Source organism: Haliotis rufescens, unplaced genomic scaffold, assembly GCF_023055435.1.
Source record: "Haliotis rufescens isolate VD_foot unplaced genomic scaffold, xgHalRufe1.0.p SCAF_25, whole genome shotgun sequence".
Taxonomy (NCBI): domain Eukaryota; kingdom Metazoa; phylum Mollusca; class Gastropoda; order Lepetellida; family Haliotidae; genus Haliotis; species Haliotis rufescens.
Genome location: NW_025963946.1, coordinates 5404026 through 5427134, shown reverse-complemented (window position 1 = coordinate 5427134; position 23109 = coordinate 5404026). Strand labels below are relative to the sequence as shown.

Here is a 23109-nt window from a genome sequence, read left to right as displayed (position 1 = left end):
TAATCAATATGATCTGCATGTACAACCGGGCATTTGTTTGTCAACTCGTGTCAAACCTGATAAACGCTGTTCGTGTAGCGATTGCAAGCAAACATGTCCTACATTTATTTATCTGCACTGATAACAACATGACTCAGACAAGGGAGTTGTGATTGAACACACACACATTCATACACAAGGACATATTTTTGTTTGCTTACAGTTGTGTGAGTTGAATTCTTCTCCGACAGGTAAGCATCAACCGTCCTAAATTCTATAACAGGTGGATTATGTAATAACTATGGGATATACGATTGTCGCTTACAAACCCTGATATATAACTTTTCTTCATTATTTGTTAAGTTACCTGAAAAATACCATGTTGTGAATGAATGTCTTCCGAAACGTTAAGGGGGCACGGGTAGCCCAGCCGTCTAAAGGCGCCTCCATTCGCTGTGCTCAGTTGCGTTCCTTGGGTACGCCAGAAACCTATGATTTTGGGTTCACCCCGATTATGTTTCTAGGTTTGTCAGCACCATACCCGTACTCGTGGGTTTCACCGAAGTGGTAAACGTCTGAGACCTGCATCACTTCGAGCTTTCCTCCAACATTAAAGTGAACACGCCGTGATATAACTCGAATACTGTTAAAAGCGGCGTTAAACCCAACTCACTCCCTCACTCCAAAACGTGTAAATATTGTTACAGCACAGATTTGACATGATTTACGCACATACGTAGTACTAGACCACCATTCATAAGTTGGATATCCTTTTCTTGCACAAACAGGAGAAGATGAATCAACGTTTAAGTTATACATATACAATGCATGTGTAGTTAGACGTACATCACAACGCATCAGTTTGATATCGTGTTCTGCAGAACAATTTGCGAGTACTCCGCGATTAATTAACGATTGTCTATAATTCGCGAATTTCCTCGAAAACTATTTTCTTTTTCTAGGTCCCAATTTAGGAGTTTTGAGGGACTATCACGCGAGCCACGTCAACATTCTCCAATTAAATCAGGCCAAAATCTGAAAGTATGCATCTGTCAACTTGGTTGATGCATGTCATCGTATCCAAATCGCGTACATCAATGCTTATGTCAGTCACCAGATTTTCTGATCCCGAGATTGTAACCAGTGACAATAAAATGTACTTGGCATGTACGTGGTGGTATATAACCATGCTGTACATTGTAAACTGATGTATCCAAGTTGGTAGGTTAAATCATATATTGTACTTGGTTGTTCATATACAACCATTTCAGACATTGTCTATTAAGCTTTTATCAGTTAACACAATTAGTCTATGTATCTGTCCTGATAGGTATTTTTTTAACACCCCGCCAATAGCGAAATCCTGTCCATATCAGGAGTCCACAGCCAGATAACCCATATCTTGCCACTACCTCCAGACAAGATAACCCAAGTCTAGCCGCGTAATGTCGTTGATAACGTCATTGAACATTTGTGACGTTAGTTGTGACGCTTTGATACCATTGATCCAAGATGTCATCGCTAGCGTCCCTGTCAAATAGAATAATGGAATTAGACCAATTACTTGAAAGCAAAAAGAAAAAAAAATCATTCGAAGTTTGAAACAAGCAGAGATATTGAGAGTATCAAAAACTAAGACTGGCTTATTGAAGTTAAATTTAGTTCAGATGAAAGGAGTACAATTGATTTATATATTAGTTATATAGTGGCAAACCGAAATATATCTGAATAACGAAACTAAACAGACGCTTCTCTGTCCTTCATCACAGTCACACTCTCCTTCCTATCCTTCATCACAGTCAGACTCTCCTCCCTGTCTTTCATCACAGTCAGACTCTCCTTCCTGTCCTTCATTACAGTCAGACTCTCCTTCCTGTCCTTCATCACAGTCAGACTCTCCTCACTGTCCTTCATCACAGTCAGACTCTCCTTCCTGTCCTTCATCACAGTCAGACTCTCCCTCCTGTCCTTCATCACAGTTATGCTCTCCTTCCTGTCCTTCATCATAGTCAGACTCTCCTTCCTGTCCTTCATCACAGTCAGGCTCTCCTTCCTGTCCTTCATCACAGGCAGACTCTCCTTCCTGTCCTTCATCACAGTCAGACTCTCCTTCCTGTCCTTCATCACAGTCAGACTCTCCTCCCTGTCCTTCATCACAGTCAGACTCTCCTTCCTGTCCTTCATCACAGTCAGACTCTCCTTCCTGCCCTTCATCACAGTCAGACTCTCCTTCCTGCCCTTCATCACACCCAGACACTCCTTCCTGTCCTTCATCCCTGTGTTCAATCTTACTCCACTTATTTAATTACTACTATATATTACACTATATGTATACACTTGAGAATATATTTAACGTGGGGGCTCGGGTGACCCAGTCGTCTAAGGCGCCGCGATTCGCTGTGCAGAGTTGCGTCCCTTGGGCACGCCAGAAACCTATGATTGTGGGTTCGAATCCCGGTTCGTCCCGATTATGTTTCTAGGTTTGTCAGCACCATACCCATGCTCGTGGATTTCACCGAAGTGGTAAACGTCTGAGACCTGCATCACTTCAGGCTTTCCTCCCACATTAAGCTGACACGCCGTGATATAACTGGAATAATGTTAAAAGCGGCGTTAAACCCAACTCACACACTCACTCACTCACTCACATATTTAACGCGGGTAATAAACAGAGTTCAACACTCGTTCTCGTTAGATACCAATTTTACGAAGCTCGTGACTTTGTATGCTATATAACAAGAATGAGCGTAATTCTGTCTATGTATGCAATAACATTCATACAACATGCATGTGTGTAGATGTATAAATGCTAAAGCTTAACTATCCCGCAGAATATTAGTTGAACGTGGGTTTGCATCGTATATATTTTATGAATATAAAGAAAATACACATGTGGCCTATTGGGATCATACTGCATATACACTGCATATACAATATTTACGATACGGAAACACATGAGGGTATAAATAGTTTTATCAGGTATATCTTTCTCAAAGTAAGCAAAGTTTAAACTTTCATCGTCAGTATTAACACAAGAAAACTTCACTCATGACCTGGTACGTACAGGTATTCTTGACGTGTAAGTGCTTCTTTCAGATTTGTAAACTCTTGGACTGACCTGGCATTATGAACACCCCTGTGTCGAGTGCTCACATCTCCCGGTAAGTCTCGCGTCCAACAAATATTACGTCTGTAAATCGTACACATTAAATTATCGTCCTACTTTCAGCTCTCATAAATGTTAGCAAATGTCGAATAGTAACAAAGTATAAGCTATATATAATCTGTTAGTATCTCACCTCTCATGTCCACACCTAACTGCATAATATGTCACATTGATACTCACTTGAGCCAAATGTGAACATCATTAATCTTCATTTCCAGGAGCACATTGGTGTCAATGTACAGTGTAAATACAGTTTCTGTTTAGATGTGAGGAGATCTTGCATTTACTTGGAAACGCAACATCTGAGGAAAACAGAGAAGGAGACTGTACAATTGTACAGAAGGCAAGGTATTGCTCAGTCCTCAATAATACCTTGTTTTCAGACAGAGTCAGTGTGTCACAACAAGAAACCTTCATTGAATTATACTCATTTGTGTTTTTAGTATGGGTGAGTATAAATCTATAGCATTAAGTACAAGCGATGTGATTGTATAAACATATACGACGTCAAAATGGCCGACGGGATTAACGTTACGGTATGGCTTTATCTCATTGTTTTCATTGAATAAGTGATGAGTGGTTGTTAGTAATGATTGTTACATTACGTGATCTTTTAGAGTTGCTGATAAAGATAAGTCAAATGGTAAATCCACACATCACTGGACTGTTCTGATTAAGCCATTTTCCAGTTTTCAGGCTTAGAGTTATCTGCCCCTTATGACACGTGAACGCGGGCTTGACAACGTATGAAAAGAGCTGTCAGATTACCGATCTGACATCGTTTGTCGACAGACGATATTGTTTATTCATGTTCTACGTTTGTGATTTCAAGAAAATTTCATCTATGTTCTCATCTAAGACCGTACCACAGTTGAAGGTGTATTTAGAGGATCGTTGCGTGACTTTTACAGGGGACACTCGTCACGAATTTGTCACTATGTGCGAGTGTGTTGCCAGCATGGATTTGCCTGTCAACCCTGATTTATCGGATGTTTCTAATGTAAGGTACACGTGTCAAACACTCTCAGACATTAACATTAACTGTGACCCTTACCTTTTACAAGGACATTGGAATAATGTGTCACACAGTTAAGCCTCGATTTTCACAGAAGGAAGCTTCGCGTCTACATGTCTGGGTCTCTCTCGAGACTATTGCTTGTTCGCTGATGTAGATATTGATTGCTCGCATGTTATCGGCAAGATCGTAAATGGGCAAACACAGGTCTTTGTTAAGTTTGTTGCTCACAATACCAAAAACCAGGTCTACACGGCAAAAAAGAAACTAAAGGGTCACTTAAGAATATTTGATTTGTAATGGGGACCTCAGAAAATATCGCCATGACTTGGTGAAACTACTTCCAAATCTAAACATGGACACTTTATTGTATTCATTTTGGACCCCTTATGGTAGAATATTTGCTTGCAATGAAAAAGGTGGAAAGCGATTGAGGAGTAAAAACACAACTGATATCGAACAACTGTAAAAAAAGTTAAAACTCAAATCAAGAACAAAACAAAGATCTCACATCCATATACAATGAATTGTTACTTGTGAGATCCAAAAGTTGCAATAATATGTATAACTGGATATGAGATCGAGATCGATACAATCTAATTAAAATCAGATCTTAGTTCTCGCTACTGCTAAACAAAGATTTGAGGACATCCCATTACGGGTCATGTCAGAACGACCTTGCGCGAACTGCGACCGACCAATGGAATGACCAATCAGTAGGCAGCTTTCTCGTACTTTACGGCACTAATGGCAAACTTGCGACTACGCTTCGAAACATATTTTGATAAATTCTCAATTACAAATTTAAAACCTGAACAAAAGAACCTTCTGGTATGGCTAATAGATGGTATAGATTGTATGGATTCAGTCGTTGAACTATCGCTCGGAATACCCCGTGTTAAAGTTTTCGAGGTTGCATGATTTGCAATCACATTCCGACTGTCACTTTTATAATCTGGTAAGCGACGATCTGATTGGTCGGATGAAAGGTCGTTCTGACGTGACCCCTAATGGGATGTCTTCAGATCTTTGTTTAGCGGTAGCGAGTACTAAAGACTGATTTTAATGAGCTTGAGATCGATAAAAAACCTGTATCATTCGTTTGTATCACTAGTGTCATTATTCCATCACAGTTATATGTGTTGACTACAACACAAACACCCAGTGCCCATACATTGGACTCTCGTAAATCATTGCGTTTATTGACACATTTAGTCATAATGCAGACTACATGCACATGTGTACCACAGCACTTCATTTCATTTAGATTGTCTGCTACTATATATTTCATCACACTCACTCATGTACTATATACACACACAAGTAATTCATTGCATGTAAATACCTTTCATTTACTAATGTATTTAGTGGTACAGTGGTGTTCTACTTCTACAAGTTTTAATTATAAAACTTTGAGATACTGTATCTGGTATATGATTCATACATTGAAAAGACAAAATAACTTAAATTTACATAAAGCAATCTATAGCAAACCTGTCGATGCCCTTGCCTGGATAATGCTATTTCCTATTTTTGCAAATGACCGATTTTAGTGCGAACAGAGCATCGATATGTTTGCATAACAAGAAATGTTATTCAACTGAACTAAGAAAGGGAAAATTCCACATCATCGATCAATAATCTACTGCCTACTTTAGTTGGTTATTCATCGATGTTGTGAACATATTTATCAACTGTAGTCTTGTTCAAATATATCTCTGTTGGGCACACTCTTTCACTAACTCCAGCATTACACCAATCTGAGTAAGGATACGATTTATGGATGAACAACTTCTTTATTACTCATATTTATACATGCGTGTGTACTCTTAATTGTAATAAAGAAGTTGTTCATCCATAAATCGTATCCTTACTTAGTACTCTAACTTCTAAATGCCTATCAAAGAAGTTATTATACCAAACCTCATCTTACTTCTCATATTTGTTGGAGATGTTGAGCAACACCCTGGTCCTGTTTCAGTAAGTTCGCACAATAAGGAGACACTTAAATGTAAGACGTCTACGATATACATTACTTCGTATTTCTCATCAAATCTCTCAATATGACTTGATATGTTTTACAGAGACACATCTGGATGATTCTGTAAACACAAATGATCTGAAAATAGACCTTTAGCATTCTCCTTATAGGAGGGACAGGAATTGTTTTAGTGGTGGTATCTTTGTATATTTCTCGGCACTGTAAGACTTTTAACGTATGGAGATTTGAATCATACAATTTCGAAAATATGTGTTTCGAGGCTTTTTTGCCCCAGCAGAGAGTATAAGTATGTGCGTGGTACAGACCACCTAACACCCCTGTGTTGTATTGGGAGCGACTAGAGCACTCATTTGTAACTATTTTGTAAATGTGGTTTTAACGAAGGTTTACTTAACAGCAACCTTCATTATTTGCACGATATTTTAGTGAGGAACAGTTTACGTTATGCAATCGGAGAGCCGATACGCGTCACGCAGCATTCACAAACTCTGCTTGAACCTATTGTTTGATATCAGTGACGATTGTAATTATCTTGAGTCGAGTGTTGTCGACTTCAGCACGGTTTCAGTGACAACATGGGGTTGTTGTGTTGCGCAAACTGCATTGATCTAAAAACACGATTCATAAAAATGGTGATTGTGTTATATTACCTGAATTGATTGAATCAAATGATTTGATGCGCTTGTTTAATAGCTGCGAGCCTATTGATTTAATATGTTGTATTTGTCTGTCCACATTTAAAAACTTTATAGGCGTATGCATACCAAACCGTGATGTTACAATAAGGCCAAAAGATATACCATGGTTTGACAGTAAAACACGTAGAGAAATAAGCATAAATTCTATATATTACTTAAATTTAAAATGTCCATCATTTTCAACTACTCTCGTACTATATAAATAAATTAAATATTTTAACAAATGTGACATTGTATTAAAAAAATATATATGTATCTCATGTATGTATGTTCACGCTTGTATATATATATATGCGTACGTGTATGTAGGTATGTGTGTTTGTGTATAATGCCGTATATATGTGTGTGTGTGTGTTATTATCATAACTTGTGTAATTTCTGTGCACTGAACATTTATTCTGCTCAATCATTATTCACATATAACTATGTAATGAAATTTACGTAGAAGTCCTCGTAAGTGTGTCACAAGTGCCTAATCAATTTGAGTTTTCGCAATAAAATAAATCAAAACCACAGGCCTTCACCTCAAATATATATCACGTTGACATTTTACATCTCTTGGCGATCTTTGTACCTGTTATCTGGTGAGGTGAAATGGGGTTTAATTCACGTCAAATAATATTGCACTTATATAGCGACGCATGCGCGTGTGTGTGTGGCTGCGGGTACTAGTCCGGACTGATGACGATTTATAGTGCTTGCCCACTGAGATACCATGCCGCAGTTAAACATGAATACCCCACTCAGACGCAGAATACTGCACCGAGCCGACCAGTCCTTGTTTTAGCCCCTTAATGCCGAGCGCCAGACAAGGTAACAACAAGTACCATCTTTTAACGTCTTTTGGTATGACGCGTCCGCGGATCGAAACCCGGACCTTCCGCTCGCCGGACGGACGCTCTACCACTAGACCACGGAGGCGGTCTACCTGTTATCTGACTTACACAAGCCATAGCAACCGTAGTGTCGAGGCATCTTCGTCTCCTCTTTCCGTAAACATTCGAATAGCGGTCGACAAACTGTCATGCACGTCAGAAGTTTGACAGCGGTTTGTATTGACGGATTGCCCGCCGTCACGTTGTTTTGTAAAGTGATGTCACTATAAACGGACTTATTTCGCGAAATTGGAAAATGGCTTATTACCTTACATGCATTGTAATATTACATTTTTCTCCTCACTGTTTTATTTTTCTCTGTAAACATTTGTTCAGAAAAGACCTTGAGAAGATAAGGCAACATGGTGATCCTCCAGAAATTACAGTAGCTGTATATGGAGACACTGGGGCAGGCAAGTCCTCCCTGTTGAACGCCCTGTTGGATCAGCCGTCCTTGTTGCCTACGGCTGGAATGGGAAGAGCATGTACATCGGTGGTCATAAAAATAGAAGAAAACAAAACAAGCTCTGATTTTGAAGCGGACATTGAGTTTCTCACTGCAGAGGTATCAGACACTTAACCGTGTAGCTCACCTTACAAAAATGAACCTCATCTGTCCGTCTGTCGACGATAATGGACAAAGAATGGCGATGAAAGTTATCCTTTTCATTCATTATCCGGCAATTCGTGCATGTGTCATTTTGAATTTTGATATGCAGTAAGTATGTGGCATGTGGAATAACTTCACTTCTAACCAACAGGTTAGAAATAACAGAGTTCATATATATCATACATGTATGTTCCTTAGGGCAAATATCAAGCACACCAGTATATTGTTTACATCATCCGTACGACATTGTTGTCGTCACTCGAATGTTATTGTGAATTATAGCTAAAATGGATAGAATTATCATAAAAACGCTCGCATATTATCAGAAATGAGCGGGCCACTGTAACTTGATAATGCCCTCATAATACTTGACGACGGGCAATTATCACGCCCGTTGTTAGGTGACGTCATAGAATAGGTATAGGTGACGTAACGTTCAATAGTGACGTCATCTGGTTTGTTCTATGGCGTTTCCATATTTGTAAAAGTGGGTCAGTGACATTCGTGTTGATTGCAGTAAATGGTTCAAAATCGATATTGTTGTTTCTTTTTATTTGATAACAAATTCCATCCATTTTAGCTATAATATAAGGGTAACGCTATTTTTCGGGGCATTATCATTTGCAGAAGCCCGAGGGTCTTTTCAACTGCACTCCTTCGTCGGGCAGTTAATGGAAGACCTCGGCCTTCTGCAAATGATAATGCCCTGAAAAATAGCGTTACCCTTATAGTATGGAATGACACCACGTTAGAAACGGCAACATAGCTGAGGACTGTTGACGTCATTCGACAATCATTCATTGTGGTTTTCTAAATCGGTTGTTGAGATCAGTGCATTCTTTCAAAAGGGGAGCTCATAAGGATTAAGAAATAATATGTAATTCGTCTACTACCCTCGCTCTTGCTCTGGAAATGCAAGAAATCTATACTCGTTTCTGAAAGCAGTATGACACACATGGGAGTACAGTAAACTACGGTTATAACGAACACACTTATAACGAACTGACGGATATAACGAACTTACCTTTTTGGTCCTGACTATTTGCTGTAGTTATGCTGTATATATGCTTATAACGAACTACGGTTATAACGAACTAAAATTAGTAGTCCCTTTGAGTTCGTTATCACCGTACTTTACTGTATAATGATTCTTTTGACTTTATTCGTGTAAAGCGTTTGTTTTAGATGTTGTCAATAGATGTGGATATTTAGTGCGATTACGTAGTGTACTTGGCCTGTCGTTAATTGTGGGTTGTCCGCAGGTGCGGGATATATTATCGGATTTGATTTGAGCTTTTCTTTATGGCATAGTGATTCCTGAACATTGTGTCAAATTAAATGCAGTTTTTAAAACAATTGGATTAGGAAGGAATTTATTAATGTACAATTAAACTAAATGTCAGCTACAACATAATATACAAACAACCAAGTTTCATCAGTATTTTAATCAACAATTGATTTAATTCTTGGTTGATTTAGGAATGGAGGAAAGAGCTCAATGTTTTAAAGCATGACATGGATCAGAGCGATAGTGACAACGAGGAGGATGCTGGTGTGTGCGATGCAGCTCATGCAAAGGTTGCTGCAGTGTATGGTGCCTTTGAATCTAAGGACCTTGGTATCCACCTAGAACGTAATAGAGACATTCTTGAACAGCTTGGTACTGTGATGGAAATGGGTGACTCAAATGTGAGTATACTTTTAGGTCCTGAAAATGAGTATAGAAAAAGGGCAATTTATGACAACAACGGGAGCACACGCGGAACAGTTCATATCGTTTTCACATGTCGCTTTCATATGCATATCTGTCTTATGAAGGGGAATGAGGAACATATGTTGTTTTGTTTTAATATTACAGTAGTCGAAAAAGGGCAGAAAGTAGGCATGACAAGGTCGAGGAGAGGTACGACAGGTTGCTAAATATTTGAAAAAACTCAATAAGTGGTCTAAGGTTATCTAATTTTGCACAGGCGAACAGGAGATCCCATTGCATGTTACAGGCCGTCAGACAAAACGTTATAGGATTAATTGAAATGATCATTCAGAGCATACAAAGAATTAATCCCACCGAAATTTAGTGAATGTGCAAATCATGTTATGTTACGAATCGAGATTATTTCTCGAATGGCCAAAGCGCTAGAAGCAGTACTTAGTTGAACAATAACTTGTTGTTTCACTGATAGTGATTAGCTATATGACTTATCAAGACCTAATTGCAACCCCACTGGACATCTATGAGACGAACTTGAGCGACGTGTTTACCAACGCATTGTAATCTTCAATCTGGATCAACAATTTCCAGCATTGCTAAAGTTGTGTTTGGGCAGTTTTCTGAGTTCATAAGGATAAATTCGTGATATATATGCACACAAAACACTCGAATACTTACAGTACTTGTATGATATGTTTAGGCAAGAGACCTACAGGACAAGATCAGGACATTCAGTGAGACAACTGATCATGATGAACGTCAGTTCTGGCCATTAGTGAAACAAGTGGTTCTGAAAGTACCAGATTCAGGCCTGTGTCGGAGCGGCGTTAACTTGGTTGACCTCCCTGGAGTCGGAGATTCAAACCCAGCAAGAGAAAATGTTGCCAGAAAGGTAGGGAACGCAGATGTGTGTGTAATGTGACTACCACTTCTTCAGACAAATGTGTATATTGTATATTTTATACATATTATGACATTGCCTTCTTGCAGTACATGCAATCCTGTGATGTGCTGCTGGTCGTTACGAAAATTCAGAGAGCTGTTGACAGCAAAACAGTCAAGCATACTTTAGGGGACAAACTATTTCGTCAGCTGTTGATGGACCACACTAAGACAGTTGTAGCCTGTACACAAGCAGATGATGTCAAACCGTCAGAGGTCATCAGGTAAGTAGAACATCATTTTTAAATTAGTCTTATGATTTGGTATCTCTTGTATATTATGTAGGGATAAAACATACTGATTTTTCTAATGTCATCCAGAAAATAGACTGTAGTTTAAAATATATTAAATACTTTTTATAAATGTTTGGATGTTGCATCCCTTTTGAGGTACAACGTTATTCTTGTTAGAACTTAGACAGACCACGATCCGATGACCGATGGGTGATTATTGCAGAATAGCAAAGACCCTCATCAGTTTGTGCTTACCCATAAATGACCCATAAATGATATTACTGACATAACGTTCAAAGCAGCGTTAAATCAAAACTCACTCATTCAGTGATTTACTTACTTTGTAGACTTCGTGTCATACTGGAGATATTCTTTTGCAGAACACTGAAGTTACCACAGGCAGCAAAGTGGACAGCCGAAGGTCAGCGATACAAGAAGGAGGAACAAGTCTTGCAACATAAGTTAGCAGATTTAAAGAGGGACAAACAGGTAAAAACTATAAAAGTCTTCACAGGTATATGTACTTAATCACCGCCATTTCTAGAATTCCCTCAAAACGCATTAACTACCACCAACCAGTTTGACACAACTTTCCCACGCAATAACCTTAAAGTATTCCCACGCAATATATATAAGAACATATAACGTCCAACACGCAAGCGTTCTTTGTCGTCATTATGTCCATAGTTGAAGTCCAAGGAAGTTTAGTTTGTGCAGTAGGCAGTCGTCACAGAACATGACAAAATGGCACCAAATCTCAAGCTCAGTTGATGTTACTGAATTGTTCAATACTCAGTCAAGGTTCCGCCGTTTTGTGTCCTAGATATATTGAAAAGATTTCTCTCTTCCAATATTTGAATGTGAGTAAGTCTTCGAAGCACGGAAGCAAGCACGCACGCAAGCACTCAGCTATTTTGTACTTGAATTCTCACTTATTCAATGTGCAAACATTGCTATATAAGGGTTACTATTTTTAACACTTGGTGAAACCCTGGTCCGATGTCACAAGATTATTCGCACGCCCGTCAGGCCTAAGAAATGGGTTCGATTTCCCACATTGGTACATCGTGTTAATACATGATATAGGACCCGTGAAGATCCAGGGTAGAATAGGTCTTCAGCAACCCATGCTTGTCGTAAAAGGTGACTATGCTTGTCGTAAAAGACAACTAACGGGATCGGGTGGTCAGCCTTGCTGACTTGGTTGATGCATGTTATCGATCCCAATTGCGTGGATCGATGCTCATGATATTAATCTCTAGATTGTCTGGTCCAGACTCGATTATTTACAGACCGCCGTCATATAGCTGGAATATTGCTGAGTGTGGCGTTAAACAAACAAACAAAACATGATATAATATAAGGGTAACGCTATTTTTCAGGGCATTATCATTTGCAGAAGGTCTTCCATTAACTGCCCGATGATAGCTAAAATGGATGGAATTTGTTATCAAATAAAAAGAAACAACAATGTCGATTTTGAAACATTTACTGCAATCAACACGAATGTCACTGACCCACTTTTACAAATATGGAAACGTCATAGAACAAACCAGATGACGTCACTATTGAACGCTACGTCACCTTTCTCTATCTTTTGACGTCACCTAACAACGGGCGTGATAATGTCCCGTCGTCAAGTAATATGAGGGCATTATCAAGTTACAGTGGCCCGCTCATTTCTGATAACATGCGGGCGTTTTAATCATAATTCTATCAATTTTAGCTATAATACGATATATCTCGTAAAGCTCATGTATATTTTAAACTACAATGAGTTAATTTCAGGTGGGATGCAGTAGTGAAACTGGAGAAAACTATCTTATCCAGCAGGTTTGTCTTTTTGAATTTATTTGTATAAAAAAATATACTCTCAAATTTAAATGACAAAGCATCCATAAACTATATCATAAGCATGTGTTTATGAATCGCTTTACTGATGACACCAGGTGTTCGCGAAAAGGTGAGCGTATCCTGCACCAGCGGTGCAGGCAACACATGCATAGGCAAGTCAATTATTCACCTAAAAAAGCAAGGGAACAAACGTTACAAGTCAAAACTGCAAGGATCCCAATCCCTGGTTGTGTTTCTTCATAATCTTTTGCATTCCAGTTTGTGTAAAATTCATTATTAGTTTTCATCTCATAAACCTGACAATGATTATATAATTGCGTTCTTGTTGAAAGTAATCTCATGTAATCCAGGGGAAAAAACGATACTTGAATTGCTATGTTGAAATATTTCATACATACAGAAGTTGATGATATTACAACATTCCAGCAACAACGTCTTCATGCGGCAATAGACCAGTTAAAGAGAGAGAAAAAATCAACGTGTGCTGTTAAAAGGAACGAGTTTGTCAGGAATAATATTCTGCCTAAAATATCAAGCCCGGTGAGAATTAATATTATTAATAAAATATCAATTGTGACACTAAAGTACCATTAATTACCATTAATTACATAATCTAAAGAAAATCCTGTCCTAGGTCAACGTATAAAATGACTTGTCTACTGTGTTTATCTCGAAAAGAGCTGATTAGAAATAAACTATTAGAAGAAGACATATATTCTTATATGCAGAGATTCCAGGCATAGTTCTACCATCCTCTTACATAGGGACTTATGCTCTTTTAGTTCACGTGTATACGAAAACTAATGACAAGACAGCTGAGCTTTCCATTGTGCCCAAACGTAGACAGCTTCACAACTGTAATTCTGTTCAAAGTCGCATAAAACCTTACCCACTCATTCTATTTAATTCCAGTCTACTCCTCATGATCAAGACTACCCTCATGACCTGAAGGTGTTTTGTGTCAGTTCCAGTGACTATATCAATCTAAGCAACCTTCTCACTTGTGACGACGACGATGACGACAAGCCCCCAGTGAGTAACGTCTTTTAGAGGCAATTAGAAGTTGAAGTACTAAGTCAGGATAAGATTTAAGTATGAACAACTTCGTCAGTACAATTAGGATCGACCTACGCCAAAACGTCACACCTAATTGTAATATAGAAGTTCTTTATCTATGTATCTTATCCTTACTCACCAGTAAGTAAACAAGATGGACAGTGTTCGATTCCCGACATGGGTAAAATGCTTTAAGTCCATTAGTGGTGTTCCCCCTGCCCCCAAATCCTCTCTTTCATTCGTAGATGCTGAATTCTTTTGTTCGAGCGTCAAACAATGTGACATTAAGCCCAACTCATTTACTCACACCATCATGACAATAGAGATTAAATTCTGTATTACAGGCGTTTCGTTAAAAAGCTTTATACTTCCCTACTATTGCAGGTGTTTCTGTCAACAGAAGATACCGAAATCCCTGGTTTAAGAACCTATCTGCAGGAGCTAGTTTGGGAAAAGCAGAAAAAACACAGGATGTCTCTGCAAAATGATTTCCAGGCAATCATAGATGGCATAATGATGTATCTGATCAATTCAAAAAGAGGAAGGAAGGTTAGTTATACAATTCTGTGATACTATAATTCTACTACTTATAAGTGATTAAAAATATTACATGGCAGCAGTTATGGTCGAAAAATGTCGCCGAAATTCAGAAGCACGCAACAGAAACAGCCAAAACTTTGTTCTAAACAACAAGTAAATGGAGACACAATTTTGTCATGTGTGTGAAGGGCAAAGACGCCCCTTGCCGTCTATGGCGCTGCAGTTCGATTCCTTAGATGTGCCAGGCCCCACATATCTCGAGTTCGAGTTCCAGATATCTTGGTTTGTCAGCACCGTATCCATCCTCCTGGTTTTCACTAAAGTAGTGAAACGTCAGTTTCAACATTTACATCCACACGAAGGTGACATATATGTAGAAATATAGCAAAAAATGACTTAAATGTGAGCGATGGATTTAGCTGGCTCTTGAACTAGATTCGACCCGTGAAGATCCGGGGTAGAATAGATCTTCAGCAACCCACGCTAGCCGTAGAAGGCGACTATGCTTGTCGTTGAAGACGACTAACGTCATCAGGGTGGTCAGGCTTGCGTACTTGGTTAATGCATGTCATCGACCCCAATGGCGTGGATCGATGCTCATGATGTCAATCTCTGGATTGTCTGGTCAAGACCCGATTATTGACAGACCGCCGTCATATAGATGGAATATTTCTGAGTGCGGTGTAAATCAACAAACCAATCAAATTGAACTAGATTCAGGTCCACCACTATTCCTTTGTGCCAAAGATGATGCAAGTATGTTAGCAATAGGTTTTGGAAACAATAGTTGTCAAACGGACGTCGAGCAGACAAGGTAAATAAATATAAGTACAAAAACATATTTCTTATCTCTTAATTCAGGCCCTGAAGGAAGAGCTGAAACGTCATCTTGACACATTACGAGATGAAGGACAATTAATACTAAATGAGTTATACTCCCACCTGCAGTCGTCATGGTTTGCCGTCCTTGGTGTAACTCTTGATGAAGCAACACAGGAAGCGATAAGACGGGCAAAACCCGCAGTTGAATGTTGGGCAAGACCGGTAGGTCTGCTTACCATTCTGGCATTTGAGCTATCGACATCAAACAAAATACACCTAAATGAAATATTCATTCACAATACATGTCGTGATGAAAGGGAAATGTATGAAGCAAACGTTTTCACATTGGTCATATTTATTTGATCTTAAGAAGACACATCTTACATGGTTAAAGTAATAAATGTTGATATGTGAGAGTTTTCGAAATGTAAGTCATATCATGAATGTAGTTGCACAGAAGAACACTGTATTGTATTTGCTTTATGCAGTTACTGTATTTCATCCTAAAGTTTAAAACCCGTGAAGATTCCGGGTAGAATAGGTCTTCAGCAACCCATGCTTGCCGTAAAAGGTGACTATGCTTGTCGTAAAAGGAGACAAACGAGATCGGGTGGTCAGGCTGGCTGACTTGGTTGATGCATGTTGATGCAATTGCGTGGATCGATGCTCGTGATATTAATCACTGGATTGTCTGGTCCAGACTCGATTATTCACAGACCGCCGTCATATAGCTGGAATATTGCTGAGTGCGGCGTTCAACAACAAACCAAACCAAAACCTAAAGTTTAAAGGCAACATTAAGCAGGTATGGTATTAGTAGAAGGTGGCTGCTTTACGAATAAGTTAAAATACAATGAAAGCATGTTATATTTGTTTCAAACCTTTGACATAACTTTAATATTGTGACATGCCTTAATAAGGTAAACAAGAGACAGAGAGGACATGGAGGGTTGCATAGCAACACCTACAAGGCAACTGTGCGCCGATTGGGAATCTTTAGAGCAACTGGGATTGGATACATCATTAATATGAATCAAGTCCTTGCAGATCCGTTTGTAGAGATTCTCTCGAAGGAATGGACGCCTCGTTTCAGGTAAATGTGGACAGCATGTGCCGTAGACGGATGATTCGATCGGTTATTAAATCTTACACTAAAAGAAACTATCATCCTCAATTCATAAACACATGTTGTTTCAGTGAACAGGCATGGATTGAAACTGTGAAAAGCAAAATAAAAGAACCTGCCTCCATCGCCTTAACTCGCTTCACAGAAGCCATCATGAAATCCCTTGGTGACAGTGACGCAACACTTCTAAAGGATCTGACTCAGTTGAAGACAGATACATTTAGAAAAGTAGGATATATAAGTATTATAATATATATTTCTTTAATTGGATGATTTGTAGCTTGGTTGTTGTATAACGCCGCACTCAGCAATATACCAGCTATATGACGGCGGTGTGTAAATGTTCGATTCTGGAACAGACAATCCAGTAATTGATATCATGATTATCGATGCACGCAATTGGAATACGATGACATGCATCAAACAAGTCAGTGAGCCTGACTACCCGAGCCCGTTAGTCGCCAATTACGGCAAGCACAGTCACCTCTTACGGCAAGAATGGGTTGCTGAAGACCTATTCTCTACCCAGATCTTCCCGACTCTTTAGGTCGATTTAATGAAATAGCAACATGTATGTTTCTTAACAGTCTTTATCATGACCTTGTTTCATTAATTTGCCAAATGTCTTCATAAATATTTTCTCATCTGTTCACAGTTAACAAGACTGGATTCACTCTGGGAGAAAACAATAGACAGGCAACAAAGAGCAGTAACGCACATGATTACAGACTTCGTACAGGTAAGATAACCTTCGCGGTTACCATTTAGCAAATACGTTTTTCTATGAACGGAGAAATATAAGTTACCATGGGGATATCAGATTAGACTAAGTTACCTGCAATCAAAAAAAGGCGACCGAATCGATAGTGTTGTCAGGCTCAGTGGCTTGGCTGATTGGATGTCATCGTACTCCGATGACGTGGGTACTTTTCCTCATATCAATCACTGGATTGTCTGGTCCAGACTTGATTATTTTCAGGTCGCCATCAATATTGCTGAGTAACACGACAAACACACACTCAAATATAAACAAATAGTGTAAAATATACTAAAGCTTAACGTCAGGACCCTCTGTTTTTTTATGTAAATGGGGTGTCCTTAAATGTCTCAACGTATCTAATCAATTACATATATTATATTGTATGTCAATATACATAATCTATGATTAAATCTATTTCTGTCAAAGGAACAAATGCAGAGCGCATACAAGCCATGTATGGAGCAAGAAGGTCCCGGGGCTATCAACAGAATCAAAGACATCATGGCAAGCACCATTGACCAGTTGAAGAGTAACATGTTTCAGCAGCTCAAGGAAAAGATCACAGTGTCTCTGGGTCAACTGAAGGTGACATATTAACTCGTTTTGCATGTGACACACATTTTGGTTTGGTTTGGTTTGGTTCGTTGTTTAACGCCGCACTCAGCAATATTCCAGCTATATGACGGCGGTCTGTAAATAATCGAGTCTGACCACACGATCCCGTTAGTCGCCTTTTACGACAAGCGTAGTCGCCTTTTACGGCAAACATGGGTTGCTGAAGAACTATTCAACCCCGGATCTTCACGGCCCGTGATTGGTTGGATGGTTGTTTTGTTGTTAAACGCCGCACTCAGCTATGTTCAAGCTATACGACGGCGGTCTGTAAATAATCGAGTCTGGACCAGACAATCCAGTGATTAATATCATGAGCATCGATCCACGCAATTGAGATCGATGACATGCATCAACCAAGTCAGAGAACCTGACCACCCGATCCCGTTGCAAACATTAACTACATACGACGTCGTAGCTAAATACATCTGTGACAAACAGCAGTCAACAGTAACCTAAAGTGTCACTTGCATCCAAACTGTGTGTTTGTTTAACGACGCACTCAGCAATGGCCTAGCTATATGACGTCGATCGGTAAATTATCGGGTCTGGACCAGTGATTGACATCTTGAGCATCGACCTACGCAATTGGGATACGATGACATGCATCAACTGAGCCTGACCCGGAACCCGATAGTCGCCTCTGACGACAAGCATAGTTGCCTCTGACGACAAGCATAGTTGCCTCTGACGACAAGCATAGTTGCCTCTAACGACAAGCATAGTTGCCTCTAACGACAAGCATGGATTGCTATTCCAACCCGGATATTCACTTGTATGACTGGTAAAGTGTCAAGTCGTTTTCGTTTACGTGCCAAACCTTTAAATGGTGAACGTGGATAGGAATGCTCTCAAGATGTACAGTTAATTGTTTTCAAATTACAGAAAGGTTTTATGAGTGGAGCGAAGGAAATTCTGGAGGACATTGTTGAAGACACTGAGAAGCAGATTATGCCTCTGTGGCAGACACAGGATGAACCCATCTATTTGGAAAGTAAGTGTTGTACACGCAGAAGCCATTATGAAGATAATGGCGATGATCGAATTCTTCTGCTGCTTACCCGTGAATATTCGGGGGTAGAATAGGTCTTCACCAAACTATGCTTGCCGTAAAAGGCGACTATGCTTGTCGTAAAAGGCGACTAACGGGATCGGATGGTCAGGCTCGCTGACTTGGTTGATGCATGTCTACGATCCCAATTGCGTGGATCGATGCTCAGGATATCAATCACTGGATTGTCTGGTCCAGACTCGATTATTTACAGACCGCCGCCATATAGCTGGAATATTGCTGAGTGCGGCGTTAAACAACAGCCCAACCAACCAACCAATCTTCTGCTGCTTCATGAGTCAGCATCATGTGTTTGTTGTTTTCTGTTACAGCTCTGGAAAAGTCTGAGGGCTTGATCCAAACTCTCACTGAAGATTTTGCAAAGTACAAAAACGGTCTGCATGAACCAGGTTTGTAACAATGGATTAGTAGTGCGAGACATGAAAAGCTTGTCGAATGAGCTTATCTCATGGCCTTCTTGTCCGATGTCATCGGCTTGGCGGTCGGGTAGCCTAGTGGTTAAAGCGTTCGCTCATCACGCCGAAGACCCGGGTTCAATTCCCGACATGGGTAGAATGTTTGAAGCCCATTTCTGGTGTCCCCCGCCGTGATATTGCTGGAATATTGCTAAAAGCGGCGTTAAACCATACTCACACACTCACTCATCGGCGTCTGCATCTCTGAGCATCATTCCTCAGCATCATTCCTCAACATCATTCCTCAACATCATTCCTCAGCATCATTCCTCAGCATCATTCCTCAACATCATCCCTCAACATCATTCCTCAGCATCATTCCTCAGCATCATTCCTCAGCATCATTCCTCAGCATCATTCCTCAACATCATTCCTCAGCATCAGTCCTCAGCATCATTCCTCAGCATCATTCCTTAGCATCATTCCTCAGCATCATTGCTTAGCATCATTCCTCAGCATCATTCCTCAGCATCATTCCTTAGCATCATTCCTCAGCATCATTGCTCAGCATCATTCCTCAGCAACCAATAGAAAACCAATGAATGTGTTCAAGAGGTTGGAACGCGATTATCAGTATGGCTGTCATTACAGGCTACTTATCGTGTTGTCCCAACAATGTGTTGATATACTGTGACTTCAATAAGGTATCGTTCAAAAGCAAAACATGTGTGATAATGTATACATTAGTACATTAAGTGTATCATGGCATGTCAGCGTAACCTAGGGTTAAAGTCCAAAGTGTTTCTTGTTTATCTATGTGTTTTTTAACGCCGCACTCAGCAATATTCCAGCTATATGACGGCGGTCTGTAAATAATCGAGTCTGGACCAGACAATCCTGTGATTGACATCTTGAGTATCGATCCACGCATTTGGGATACGATGACATGCATCTACCAAGTCAGCGAGCCAGACCACCCGATCCCGTTAGTCGCCTCTTACGACAAGCTTAGTCGCCTTTTGCAGCAAGAATGCATATGGGTTGCTGAAGAAGTGTTCTACCCCGGATCATCACAGGCATAAAGTCCAAAGGCATGTAGATCGTAGACGGCAATGTTTGAAAAACGTGAGCCGAAATTTGTAATAATTCCTTTGTCCCTGCTACATTGGACTGGACGATATAAATCATTGTGTTGGCTGTAACAGTTACAGGTCACATTCATTAAACTATATGTACCGTTATAAACCTATACCATTAAGAAAACATTGATGAACAATATAGTCCTGGTTGAATTGTATTACTCTCAAAGGATGCTTATATTTGTTAGACTGTCATCAGAGCAGCAGTTCGTTGAAGAGACAAGCTGGTGATATTCCAACTTTCCCCGTGCCAGGGTCGAAACTCGTAAAACTGGTACGTGTGCGTTACTAAATTGACTCACCTTTTAAGAGGACATGTATTTTATTCCACTCTCAGTGAACTAAAAAGAGTTTCACCAGTTTTGCATTGATGTCACAGATTCAGTGTCTGTTTGACCTATTAGCCTGAGATAAATCAGTGCTTATAAATACATGTGCAATACGGGGATGCCCCTCTCTGCGTGAGTGTACACGACTCCCTTGAAAAGTCGCCTCGTACCTGGTGAATATCTTCATACAGCCGTGTCAGTTGTTTTCCACAAATAATTAACGAAGCAATTTACTTATGAAGGACCAATTGCAGACAATTACTAGACAACACTATCTGTGCGCAAAAGGGTGAAGCCCATTTCTGGTGTCCCCGCTGTGATATTGCTGGAATATTGCTAAAAGCGGCGTAAAACCAAACTCACTCACTGTGAAGTGAAAGTCAATTTTTAAATCTCTTTCAGAGCGAAGAACGCGATAAATCTGGTCCGGAATAATTCCCATGGAAATAACCTACATGGTCATGCTGCACCAGTCACTTTGCAAGCAGAAGGATTTACAGATGTATAGGACTCCTCGATTAATGTATATCAGGTGCTCCTCTGAGAATGAGATAATAGAAGTTACTGCGCTATTAATCCTTGGTTTATTTAGAAATATTCATATTCCTCTTCAACTATGTAACACTATTTCAACACGTGTGCATTTCTTTCTTACATGTGCATTATTTTGTTTGTTTGTTTTTGTTGTTGTTTAACGCCGCACTCTGCAATATTCCAGCTATATGACGGCGGTCTGTAAAATAATTGAGTCTGGACCAGACAATCCAGTGATCGACATCATGAGCATCGATCCACGCATCTTGATGGATCAAACAGCTCATAATTTCCTGAAGATGGACAGCGTTTGTTTGGTAAGGTTGTGACCCATGCGCGACGATGATAGACTGAGGGCACATACGATCTTGAAAAACCTCAATAGTGGGCAAACCGTACACTAAGCGGTCACAAAATCAAACTTTCAACTGCTCCCTTTTAATCCACATTCTGCCAAATTTAAATCGATGTACTTCAAGATTGAGTTCATGATTTTGTGTAAATGATATACAATTATTTTCGCGGAAAACATGGCTTACAATGATGGTGGTCACACATCACGGGTCACAAATCAGGTGGAGGTAAGCAACGTCGGTCTCGGAGTGGAGTTGGATAGGTGACCGCGTTCAGCAGTCTGCCTCCTGAGAGTTGCCAGGGCTTCGGTCCTGCCCCACACTGAAGCACATGTATCAAATGTGGTGTCTCCGTAGGTAAGTGGTATTCGAAATGTGCCTTTGTTCACACAGCAGTGGAGTGGGTACCCGGAGAGATAAGGTGGTAATGTGTCTCAAAGGCAGCTTGGGTAGTGTACTCCCTAGGGAGCTGAGAATAAGAATCGAACTATCCACACTGATCCATTGACCGGTTTCATATTGTAGTGTCTTCAGCACGCTTTTAGGCATGGATTTGGCGCATTATAAATAAGGGCATAGTTATTGTTATTTGTTACATGGGCCACGGGTGGCCCAGTCGTCTAAGGCGCCGCGATTCGCTGTGCAGAGTTGTGTTCCTTGGGCACGCCAGAAACCTACGTTTGTGGTTTCGAAACCCGTTTCTCCCCGATTATGTTTCTAGGTTTGTCAGCACCATACCCGTACTCATGGGTTTTACCGAAACGTCTGAGACCTGCATCACCTCGGGCTTTCCTCCAAAATTAGGCTGACACGCCTTGATATAAATTGAATACTGTTAAAAGCGGCGATAAACCCAACTCACTCACTCACTCACTATTTGTTACAGATCAAAATAAATAAATGAAGCAAAGTGGGTTCGGGTGAATTGTCAAAAATCAAGTCACTGTATTCCTGCTAATAATGTACATTTATCCTTCCCGGCAAACATGCCGAATAATAAGGTCCATCAAATGTTCTATCAATTAGTCATCATGCTGCTGAACAGTCACATTCACATCGTGTATGTAGCTTATCAAAATCATAAGGTGGATCCTTAAAAATTCAATTCTTTGAATTTCCATTGGAGCATTGGGTAGCGACTAACGGGATCGGGTGGCCAGGCTCACTGACTTGGTTGATACATGTCATCGATCCCAATTGCGTGGATTGATGCTCAGGATATCATTCACTTGATTGTCTGGTCCAGACTCGATTATTTACAGACCGCCGCCATATAGCTGGAATAT

The 23109-nt window shown here is 40.0% G+C and overlaps 1 protein-coding gene across 2 annotated transcripts; it reads left to right on the top strand.

Moving 5' to 3' along the window:
- The first annotated feature begins 138 nt into the window (after positions 1-138).
- LOC124122169 (nuclear GTPase SLIP-GC-like) lies at positions 139-22573 on the top strand. Of its 2 annotated transcripts, XM_048402279.1 has the most exons (21): positions 139-230; positions 3076-3140; positions 3410-3493; positions 8072-8300; positions 9825-10034; positions 10757-10948; positions 11047-11222; positions 11612-11720; positions 13020-13064; positions 13512-13625; positions 13998-14117; positions 14526-14690; positions 15543-15725; positions 16424-16596; positions 16701-16857; positions 17285-17368; positions 17816-17974; positions 18887-18995; positions 19385-19462; positions 20796-20881; positions 21339-22573. In XM_048402279.1, the coding sequence occupies exons 2-21, from the start codon at positions 3106-3108 to the stop codon at positions 21369-21371; spliced, it is 2541 nt and encodes an 846-aa protein (XP_048258236.1). In that variant the 5' UTR covers positions 139-230; positions 3076-3105; the 3' UTR covers positions 21372-22573. The 2 variants fall into 2 exon arrangements, with proteins under 2 accessions (XP_048258236.1, XP_046341249.2); XM_046485293.2 differs by lacking the exons at positions 3076-3140; positions 3410-3493.
- The last annotated feature ends 536 nt before the right edge of the window (positions 22574-23109 follow it).